Source organism: Sphaeramia orbicularis, chromosome 24 (genome assembly GCF_902148855.1).
Source record: "Sphaeramia orbicularis chromosome 24, fSphaOr1.1, whole genome shotgun sequence".
Lineage (NCBI taxonomy): Eukaryota > Metazoa > Chordata > Actinopteri > Kurtiformes > Apogonidae > Sphaeramia > Sphaeramia orbicularis.
The window spans coordinates 43,657,696-43,670,229 of NC_043979.1; the positions used below are offsets into that span (position 1 = coordinate 43,657,696).

The 12,534-nt window shown below is 37.5% G+C and overlaps 1 protein-coding gene across 1 annotated transcript in view; it reads left to right on the forward strand.

Moving 5' to 3' along the window:
* Positions 1–12,534, forward strand: part of LOC115414978 (exostosin-1a) — a 533,740-nt gene that overhangs the window by 337,990 nt on the left and 183,216 nt on the right. The window contains exon 4 of the mRNA XM_030128366.1: positions 10,140–10,233. Within this exon, the coding sequence (XP_029984226.1) occupies positions 10,140–10,233 (94 nt within the window). The remainder of the gene's footprint in view (positions 1–10,139; positions 10,234–12,534) is intronic.

A 12,534-nucleotide genomic window follows, 5' to 3' on the forward strand; every position in this document is an offset into this window, starting at 1 on the left:
TCGGGTGCTCAGTATTCAGAGTGAAGTACAAGTACAAGCTACAGCACTGCATCCTTTGTGTAGAAGCAGACATGTTCTTATGCTTTTTCCCTCCATCAACACAACAAATGACCCTTCAACTCTAATATTATTTTTATATCGCAGTATATCTGGTATTGTATTCCTGCGCACCATGCAATACAACAGCCTTGTGTTTTATGTGTTTTATATCATATGTTTTATACTGATGCACTTTCCCCAGCCCTTGTTTGATTGATTTGTGATGGGGAATGTGGGTGATTGATTGTGGGTTTTTATTTTGCGTATGTGTGTATGTCTATAAGCTCCACTGAGACACCTATAATTTCACTGTATTTGTTTTTTAGAACTCAAGAGCTCAATAAATCAATAAATAAAATGGAAATATAACACAAATACAGAGCAACTTGCACAGTTTCTCTGCGTATTTGAAAAGGAGTGGGAAGACGTAAACCCTCATTTAGACCCACCCCTTCCCCATTAGTCAATATTTTTTAATAATTATGCATTCATTCATTCATTCTGACACATACAGACGACTGGAGTACTGAAGATTGGGTAGAATGTAGAAAGTCCCACACCGGTCTGCGCTGCCCACCATGTATAATTATATGTAGGTGTATACTTAAGGCTACGAGGCTCCGTCTGATTCCCAGTCAGACCTTGGCCTTTGTATGATGAGTTTGCCTGTCAACTCCACGCCACATGGGTTTCCTCTAGGTTTTATAGGTTTCCCCGCCATTAAACACACTTACATATAGGCTAAGTTTTACATAGATACACATACTGCTTTTATAGGAAATACATGCTGTTCATACTGTTCATAGATACACATACTTTTAATACTGTTTATACTGTATATTGCATCTATACATGTTTTGTCCAGTTTTATTTTTCATTCCACTAAGCTCTGTTCTTACTTTGCTTTGTTAAATTGTACACTTTATTATCTTTCTAATCTTATTTTTTAGTTTTTGTAATTTTTTATTCGCTCTGTTCTTTTTTCTGTAGCACTGGTGTTTGTAAATACTGAAAAATATTCTATTCTATTCTATTCTATTCTATTCTATTCTATTCTATTCTATTCTATTCTAATTCTCCTGTCAGTGCTCATGACCACAATACTGGTGAAGCTTACTGCTCCTGATGTGCTAATGCTAATGCTGATGCTAATAACTCTGTATTAGGATAGGTAAAATGCAGACTGAATTCTTTCTGTCTGTCCGTCCATCTGTAGATAGTGTCACCTATACTTTAGTGCATTTTTTCGTGTTTTTTTGTAGGGCTGGGTATCATGGCCAGTTTCCCTAATCGATTTGATATCAGTTCATAAGGTTCTGAATTGATGAATCACGATTTGATTCGATATCGATTCGGTTCAGTACTAATTGATTGATTCAGATTCATTTAGTGATACCAAAGTACAATTTTGAGCTGTAATCTGATTATTTGACTACTACAGCCATGTAACACAGAATCAGTTTTTAATATTAGATAGGAAATAAATATGACATTTCAGCAGTAAAGAGCTGAATCTGCTCTGAGCGGCTGAGCTGGGGCGGCTGTGGCTCAGGTGGTAGAGCAGGACGTCCAATAACCGAAGGGTTGGCGGTTCGAATCCCGCTCTGTCCTAGTCAGTCTGTTGTGTCCTTGGGCAAGACACTTCACCCTCCCTGCCTCCAGTGCCACCCACACTGGTGTATGAATGTTTGGTGGTGGTAGGAGGGGCCGTAGGCGCAAATTGACAGCCACGCTTCTGTCAGCCTGTCCCAGGACAGCTGTGGATACAGATGTAGTTTACCACCACCAGAGGGAGGATGTGAGAGCGAATGAATAATGGGTCAATAATGTAAAGTGCTATGGGTGTCTAGAAAAGGGCTATATAAATCCAATCCGTTATTATTATTATTATTATTATTATTATTAGGGATGTCCGATAATATCGGCCCACCAATATTATTGGCCTGATATTGGCATAAAAATGTAATATCCGTGAATATCGTTATCATTTCTTTTGCCTATCATTAAAACCGATAAAATAATGCCTTGATTTAACCGGCATTTACTGACACGTAAAGGAAGCATTGTTTGTAGCTGAAAGAAATGTGCAGTTTTCAAAACTGTACAGTAGAGTTGCCACACTGTAATAGACTCATGGAGGGAGGGAGAGAAAATAAATAAATATGGCATTTTTTCCACAACTTAAGTTGAAGTATGTATTCTTTGCACAGACAGTGTTTACATTTTGAAAGCCTTGTTGCATTTGAGAATGCATCCAATGGGGCATCACAATAAAATTAGGCATGATGTGTTAATTCCATGACAGGAGATATGTGATGTTACCTAAAATTAGTTTAATATCCCACATATACTGTATCTTCAGCTGTATTGGTAGATATCGGAATCGGAAATTAAGCGTTGGACAATATCGACATATCGGTTTTTGGCAAAAAAGCCAATATCGGACATCTCTAATCATTATTATTATTATTATTATTATTATTATTATTATTATTATTATTATTATTATTATTATTATTGTTTTTATTATTATTATTATTACTAAATAATGAACAGGACAGAAACATGTCCATGTTTCTACAGCGGAACAGACTTCCTCTTCATCTTTATTCTGATTTATATTTGATGTTTCTAGCCTTAAGACACATGACTATCACCCTGGGGCACCGACACCAATTTGCCCCCCCGAAACAGAATCATGTTGGGCCCTTGGCACAAGAAACTCACTGGAGGGGGGAGGGTGGCCGGCGCTTCACGATTGCTGCTTCAGTATTCCTCTAACTCCGCACTCAACCACAGGTATCCAAGTTAATATTTCTAGAACGACTGGCTTCCTTGACCCGCCTCCGCCGCCCAGTTCCTCCGCACTGTGGGTTCAAGTTTGAGGCCAGGAGGACCTCCCACTGAGGGGTTTTCCCCACCCTTCCTCTGTGTCCCTCCTGCCCCACAACCGTTGCAAGCAAGACCACGACGCCCCGTCTCCCCGAGGGGCTCGTGACACAGAGCCAGCTGCACTTCTGTGCCGGTGGTATCCAGGTCAGGTACTCGCGGTCCTGCTCTGAAAATTGATCTCATCCACTATTAATCGATTACTCAAAATGAAAATGAAATTGATCCAATATTGATGAAATCGGTTTTTTTACCCAGCCCTATTTTTTGGTGTATTTTAGTGTATATTTTTGTGCATGTTGGTGTATAATAACTCCAACAGTCATTCATGGATGTTTGGGTTCAGGTATGAGCTTTAGCAGCTTGAACGTCAGTAGCAAAAAATGACAGTCATGGATAAATAGAAGTGTAACGTTAGTGGATTGAAACACAGCACAATAACTATGTTGTTGTACTGTTATTTGTGTGAATGGATTGTTTGAAATATGCCTTGAAAAAATTCTTAAAAAATTATAAATGATGCTTATGTCGTATTGTATCCTTTGTGAGGCTGTGTCTTATTTGACCTTATCGTCAATAATCCCTTTTAGACGAATGGAACCAGAATGTTTAGATTTCATGTTATTATAGACTCAACCTTTACTTAGACACAAATCATGCAGGACACAGTCACATGGAAAGGATTTCGTCCACAAACCCTGAATTAGAGGAGATTTAACAGAATGTTTTTTTTTTCCAAATAACCACCGCTAACAGAGACGTGACAGGCTGACTTTCCTCTAGCGCTTTGAATGACCTTGTTTTTCTGGTGACAAACCGGACACCTGACATCCTATTTTCTCTCTCATCGCCTTTCACACACACACACACACACACACACACACACACACACACACACACACACACACACACACACCGTCGCACACGTGCAGTGACAGTAAGTGATACGCCAGACCCTCGCTCATCACACAGACTTATCATACACACACATTATAGACGGCAGATCCACACACACACACACACACACACACACACACACACACACACACACACACACAGGTGTCTAGTGGTGAGGTTGTGAGGACAGTTGATCCCCAGACAGATTAGGCTGCAATCTAAAATCTCCTCAGGCCAGCCCTCAGATCATGCCCGCACACACACACACACACACACACACACACACACACACACACACACACACACACACACACACACATCCAGCCAAAGCTTTGGAGCAAAAACTCACCGACTTTGAGGGAAGTATGTACACACTACACCCATCAGAGTTCATTTAAAGCCGCTATTAACGTTTTAATTTTAACTTTTAAGCCTCTGGAGTGTATTTGTCTGTTGTTTTGTGAGTGTGTAACATCTCGAATACTCATACTACAGCAGTGTTTATCACAGAATTGGGTTTTAGCTCAGTTTGTGTGTGTGTGTGTGTGTGTGTGTGTGTGTGTGTGTGTGTGTGTTTGGGTCCCGTGTGGGCTTGTTAGAGTCCCACTTTATCAGCAACTTATGAAAATGAGCTAAACTCTTATGCACATTTTGTGATGTTAAGCCATTCGATGCTTGGTTTTATTATGTTCAGGAGGTTTGAGTTTTGTCTCAGCTTTCTTTGCAAGATTAAAAGCCATTGGCAGGCGTTTCGGTGATGAGTTTTATCCAAGCGTTACCCTCTGGAGCTGAGAGTGAAGCCAACGCAGATGAATCAACATGTGCAATACTCTGAATGTCCACTAGGGGGATGGATTCATGTTAAACTGCAGAAATAGGCATGTTTACAGTCAATAAGTAACTGTGAAGGGGATACATTTAGATAAAACTCACCTTTTTAGATTATATTAAAAACAGATATTTCTCCATAATGAAGGGCGGGGCTGCTGTGATTGACAGGTGAGCGCCATCACTGTCTTCTGTGCTGTTTGTTTTTTTTTTACTGGCATTAGCTCGGCTCTTGAGTTGGACATTCAGAGCTGTAGTTTATTGAAGAAAACATAATTGTTCGCTGAAGTTAGATTTAAAGATGTCAGAGTATTTTCCCATGAAGTTGCTGATAAATTACAACCAGATTTGCTGATGTTAGCATTTTTATGTATTGAGTTCTATGGTCTGTCAGCTAGCCTGCTAATTAGCTCAGGTAGCTGTTAGTAGGGGTGTGTATTGGCAAAAATCTGGCGATATGATACAGATCACAATAGTAGGATCATGATATGATGTATCAAGATATATCATGATACTGTTAAAAAAGCAATGTTTTGTTTGTTTCTTTTTCTTTTTAAGATTATCTCCTGGAAGAATTGAATTACACCAGACATATAAACAAATACTAAACACATTTTTATTTGATCCCAACACGATCTAATGCTATATCACAAAATATTCCTGTGTTAAAACTTAAATTGTGTTTTACAGACATTACAGTTTAAGATCCTGTTCAAATGTTCATATTCTATCAGTTCATAACTAACATCATAACATTATTTTTGTGCAATCCCAACAAAGGAACTAACATCTGCCTCTCTCAGAAAGTAAAAAGTGCTTTCAGGATGCTTCAGATAACCGTTATTTAATAAAGCAGTGTTAAATAATAATAAATAAAATATAAACAAAATGAAAAACAAAAATGAAGCTCCACAATATCTGCATGTGAATAAAGACCTAAAAATATCGATACAGTACTTTTTAATATCGATACACTATTGTGAAATTAAATATTGCAATATATTGCAGAACCCATATTTTCTAACACCCCTAGTTATTAGTGAGTTTGTACATTTATACTGTTGTCAATACAAATGCATATGTTAACCCGTGAGGAGCTGGAGTTTTTTTTTTTTCCCCAAATATTCAGTTTTGATGTCAAGATTCCAAAAAGCTGTTGTTTGAAAGTGTTTAGAGATAAAGTCATACTTTAAATGAGAAAAATATTGGGTATGGTCCAAAGTTTATGATGCAATAGTGACATCACAGGGCGGCAGCCATATTGGATTGTGTAACTTTTAGTAAAATTGAACTTTAAACATATTTACATGGAACGTATTTATTTATTTATTTTTATTTAGCTATTTTGAAAATGAAAAGAAACAAAACAAAGAGAAGAGTGAATAATTGTTTGTTGTATATGGATATGGATATTTTCACTGTTGGGCGGCAACCTCATAAGTCCATTTTTGGTCTTTTTTTTTTTTGTCATAAAATGATTCTATTGGTCAGACTTCTCGCTGGCCTGACAGTTTTAGAAATGAAAACCAATGAAAAGTGTTGAAAACGGCTTGTGACTACATCTCTGAACGACATAGTTTTTCCAGTTTCTAAAAAAATAACTGTTTTGGACATAAGAGGTTTCCACCCAACAGCGCCGATACATATATGTCTGTATGTATGCTCCACCTTCACCCATTGTTAGCTGTGATAGGTGTTACTATAGGCTGGGTTTCTACAGGTGCTATATCCAAATGAACAATCTCCACTTTCTTTAGGTTGTACGTCGCAGCAATAAGACAAATAAGAGTTTTTCTATCATTGTAATTAAATGTATGCAGTATGGGCTTTTAAAAAAACTAAATCAGAAGATGAGCATATCTAATAACAGCAAGGTTCATGACTCTCGAGGGAGATTTGGCAATATTTTGAGACTTCATTTATACTCTTCTAAATAGAAACTTGCTAAAAATTTTAGTGGCATGTTCATTTTTTCCCTGTTGCGAGACTCCAAATTAGCTGTAAACCCTCCTCCCCCTGCCCCGAGGGGCTGCCAACTCCAGCTACAACCTGTTTCATCAGTAAAATATTACTTTGGGCCTTCAAAAACTCACACTGATCTCAGTTGGCGGACAAGACGCACCGCTCCGTTAGATCAATAGATTTACTCAACACAACCAAGGAAAAGCGTCAGTAAAGATAACCTTGCACTGCAGATCCCTACTTCACAAGCCTTGATCAGATAAAATGTGTTAAGGGCCGCTGGTGTTTGATTATTTAACAGCTGTCTACGGCTTTTTTTGTAGCGCATTTCATTATTTATCCACAGCGTAGCGTGTGATGTGCCGCTGTAGCGCTGTACCAACTGTAGGAACGCATTTATTGAAAGAGATCAAGTCCTTGAGAAAGACTTTGGTGGCCATTTAGGAGTAAGCTGCTTTTGATTGTTCTCTGAAAACGGATGTGTGGCTTCCCAGGAAATGGCAAAGCGAACACATAGACTCAGGTTTTGACAGTCATCTTTCACGCTGCCCTTTGTTTCTTTCTGTAGACGGCGAGAAAAATGTCCTCGAAATGCCTTCACCTTTTGGAGTCGTAGGGATTATAAAAAGTCACGTCAGAACTTTAATAATCCTGTGCACTTTTCCCCTCCATGTCATTTGTTTTATAGACGGCGGACAGTGTTTAGTCTTTTTTCTCCACACAGAACATGCCAGATTAACTTTATAGATGAAAAATGTTTCTCTGTGTAAAGCAGCGGTGTCAAACTTGCGGCCAGTGGACCAAAACTGGGCCGCTAAAGGGTCCAATCCAGCCAAAGTGCAAAAATGACTCTGAAGATATTAACAGTCAAGGATGTTAGACTTGTTTTAGCATAATCTATAAATGATGACTCCAAATTTTCTTCTTTGTTTAACCCATAAAGACCCAGTGCTACTTTTATGTCAGTTCCCAAATGGATTTTTCTTCATATTTAACATTTCTTAAGTGATTTATCACCATTTATTGTACTGTTATCTTCTTTATGTGGGATGCTAGGGGATGTAGTTAAATAGAGACAAAACTGGACACAAGTTGTTGGAAGAAAAATGACATAAACATAAATGTTTCTGTCATGTGGTCACATTAAATCATATTATTATTGAACCTTAATCCTTATGGGCATAGAATTATATTTGTGATGCTTTGTGAATTAAGCTCCTGAGATGCAGGTAATGTCAGCAAAGTGCAAGTTTGGGCTTTTTTTTATTAAATAATGGCCTGTATTGGAAACATCATGATGCAACAGGTTTTTCAGGTACTTTTTTTTTTTTTAATGGAATGTCTTTTGCAGTGTACAGTTGTTGTTGTTTTTTTAATGAAGCTGTGAAACTCTTGTACACAAACATGGATGAAAACCCCAAAGGTGGGTCTTAAGTAGGTTAAGATGGATTTATTCATTTATTTTTTAAATTTAATTCTTAATTCACAAGGCATCACAAAAAATGTATCTTTAATTAATTAAATTATCTCTATATTTAACCTTTTACTATGGTGATTTATCACTATTTATTCTAATATTATCCTCTGTATTTTGCATTTTTTCAGTGAAAATACTGTATTTTCCTATATTTAATTCACTGATCATGTAGATGTTCATTAACACTTTCAGTGCCATGGGCCGATTAAATCGGCTTTACGAATACAACCTTTAAAGTACCACGGGCCGATCAGATCGGCTTTGGAGAACACGCCACATTTGTGTACAAACAAACCATCCACCCCCATTTCTTTCTCACATTTCGATGACGTTCTTTCTGTGTCCCCCTTTTGAGACCAATCAGACGGGAATTTGAGGTCACGCGACCGAATAATATTTTTATATCTTTTTAATGTTTCTTATTCTCCGGTGTTCATCAGAGGGAGCCCTCCATGCCGGGGGGCGGCTGTGGACTCCGGGGGCTGTGGCGCCTTCTCTCACTGGGGTCCGCTCCTTTCTGGTGGGTGGGGGTCCCAGTTGGCCCTCTCCCACTAGTTGGGATGCGGGGCTGTGTTGCTGGTGCCTGGTCGCCGGGGTCGGCGGCTGCCTCCTGGTGCGGATGGCTCCCTGAGACAGCGCCTCCTAAATTGATGTTTTACTTTTACTTGTACATTTTTGTTCTGGTCTACCCGTGCTCAGTCAGTCTTCTTAAGTATGTGTGAGCTTGTGGGTTTGCATGTATATATGTGTGTGTGTGTGTGTGTGTGTGTGTGTGTGTGTGTGTGCGGGTGAGTGGGTGTGTGTGCGGGTGAGTGGGTGGGTGTGGGTGGGGGGCGGTACTGATTTTTAAACTGATATGTAAAGCACTTTGTGCTACAGTTTTTAATATATGAAAAGTGCTATATAAATAAAGATTATTATTATTATTATTATTATTATTATTATGAATTATGCAAATTACGATCAATAATGAATCGGCTGCGTCCGGTGCGTTTTGAATCTAATTAGCAATCGGTCGGATGTTACCGAGCGGTTTCCTGCAGGATTCTTCAAATATTATAAAAACGACGCAAAATACTGAAAAACGGCCAAAATCTGTGGCACTTTTAAGGCTTATTAGCCCCTTAACTGTCTGGCACCGAAAGAGTTAAAGCTCAGGTTAAAGTTGGTGGTTGTTATATCAAAAACTGAAGAAAAAGTGACTCTTTCAGCAAAAACTATCATTAACTAATAAAATAAGTGTCTCTATCCACTGTCATTGATCCAACTCCATGGGTTTTACAAGTGAATCAATGTTGTTTCGGTGTGTCCATGTCTCTGAACGTCCAAATGGGTCATATCTGATGACCATGAAAAGACGACAAACTGCGTTTTATGCCAATTATTGACATGGCTTGATTGGATTATTGGATCAACAGGTATTAAACAGTTTAGATCAGTAGATGGTTTTGGTCTCCAGTGGCTGTTTGGGTCTTTATGGGTTAATGTGAATATAATAATATTACATTCTGCCTATAAATAATGACAACTCCAACTTTTTCTTTGTTTTAGTGCAAAAAAAGCCATTAAATTATGAAAATATTAACATTAACAAACTCTCCTTTAACAGTAAATGTGAGTAACCTGAAAAATTATGAACCTGAAATGTCTAAAGATAATAAAGTGCAATTTTAATAATTTTCTGCCTGTTACTAAATATTTTGTTCCTTTCTAGATCTGATTTGTAATGTACATGATAAGTTGAGGCATAATATTGTTTTTGTTATTATAAGAAATTTCAGGTTTTTTTTTTATAGTTTGTAAATGTAAGTATTTTCATAATTTAATGTTTTTTTGCACTAAAACAAAGAAAAAATATGGAGTTGTCACTATTTTCAGGCTGTTATATTATTATTGTACTGGTCCGGTTTACTTGTGATCAAATTGGGCTGGATGTGGAACCTGAACTAAAATGAGTTTGACATCCCTGGTGTAACGTATCTCTTTTGCATGTAGTAAAGTGTAGTTATTTGTGTTTCGAGCTGAGTTTTTGTTTTTGTGTCTGCAGGTACGACTACCAGGAGCTGCTCCATAACTCCAGTTTCTGTCTGGTTCCCCGGGGCAGGCGTCTTGGATCCTTTCGTTTTCTGGAGGCCCTGCAGGTATGTGCGCTGCTGCTGCTAAACACAACAGCGGCCAAGTTCAGTCTGGGAATATGTTGCAGAAACTGAAAAACAAAGAAAAAACACATGCGATTAGAGAAACATCTCTGACATTTTGGTTTGTCTTGGCCAGGTTTCTTTCATTATCCGTTTCTGCTTTATGGTCTTTTGTATCCAGGTCACTGCAGTTACCATTACTTTTTAATTTTCTTGTTCCCAAAAGAACGTGATGTGATTTCAGCAAAGTTTCTTCATTAATTTACAACCAGTTTCCATTCCTTCCACACCCTGTAAATGATCACTAATGCATTAATATGAACATTTATTAACCCATAAAGACCCAATGCTGCTTTTATATCAGTTCCCAAATGAATTTGTCTTTATATTTAACCATTTTTAAGTGATTTATCACCATTTGTGATAATATTATCCTCTGTATTTTGCATTTTTCAGGGTAAATCATGTATTTTGCCCCATTCGGAAAAGCCTCCAATAGTCCAGGCTCCGTTAGCGTTGTTAGCACCGTTAGCATGGCTACAGTCAAACTGGAGTAGTCAAAACTAAAAAAAAAAAAAAATACAATTAATGGTTGTTTCTAGTTGGTGCTGTTAAATGATTATATTTGGTAATCAGATAATTTACAGGGTTGGTGTGGATTAATTTCAGTTAATCATGATTAAATACCATTCCTTTTTAATCTATATTAATCGTGTTTCATTTTGCATGAGCAAACTGACTTAAGAAAGAAATAGGAATATATATGCACTTAATGTGTTTATTAAACACCTTTGTCGTGTAAAATTTACAACCGCAAGTGGGAGACATCTCTTGTCTCTTTGACGGTCTTCCCCAGTCGTATTTATGTCTCTGTACACCCATCTATGTAGTGGAACTTTGTCGAGTAACAGTCACACAGAGCCAAAGACAAACTCAGAGATCGAGCAGAATTCGAGCTGCATGAAGTGTTTATTCATACACAAAATAATCACTGAGTTGATACCTGCAGAAACAACTGACTTTTCGCTCTGGGAGACCACTTTCATGTTGTAAAAGTAGGTTGGGTTTAGCTACAAACCATACCCATTTTTTTTAATCATATTTTGAACATTAATCTAGTCATGTCAGAAGCCCTCCTTTTTTATCTTGTCTCCGATAGGGTACGCTCTTTTTAGTGTTTGTCAGGATTGGCCAAAACATATACATATGCAACTAATTCCCAGTATTTGATTATCATATATAAATATGTAACTTTTTCCCAGAAAATGTAAGGTACTTCGCAGAATGTTCAAAAATTTCCACTCACGTGTACTTCTTTTGTGCACCACATTTTCCGAAATTTTCCATGAGCTCACATGTTCTTTCTGCCCGCCCTGTTTTGTAACTTCACATAAATTCACGTGTTCTTTTGATGGCTACACGAGTTCTTTTCCAGGAAAAAGGTCAACTACTCTGTTACAACCATCACATTACAGTGAAATTTAACTTCTGGCATGCAAAAATGAATACTTTGATTAACATACTGGTTTCTAATACTTTTGATTAAAATACTGATTTCTGACACCACCCCTTCAACAGTTTCAACAAAACAACTTGAAACTGAATGACTTGAATCAACTGGTCTTCCATCTTTATGGGTTGGTTCTGCTGCCTGTCACTACCGGATCAACTGCCCATTTGTTCATGTGTGATGGTAACTCTACTTGGATAAACTGACCCAAATATGTTGCCTGAGATGTTCAGAGTCTTTCTCTGCTGCAGATGAGTTAACCTGTTTAACCCTGACCATATTTTCAGGGGAAAAATGCCTAAAAAGACACACCCAAAGTAAATGAAGAATTACTTATAATACTTGTAATAATAAGGTTCATATGGATGTTCTTGGTGTCTATGGACATTTACAGACCTCACAGAATCTATTCCCATTGTCTAAAATAGTGTATCTATTACTGTGCCTGAGTAAACTGTAACAAACTAAAAGAGAAATTAGAATTTTTTATCCTCGCCTGGTTTTTTTTCGGCTGGATTGACGATGATATGCATAAATTAATTGTTTGTGTCGTAGATTTTTAATAGCGTATATTTCACCCCACAAAGATAAAAAATCATGTTTGAACATTAAAGTTTGCACTAAAATACACTTTTGATGTACTTTTACTAACATTAGGGTCTAAAGTTTGAGCAAAAGTTGAAAAAAACATCCATTTATTATATTTTTATAGTAGATGAGTATTAATATAATTTTTCGGCCCGCGGGTTGCATTAAATTTTTTGATCAGATTAATCAAGATGATGGATTAATCC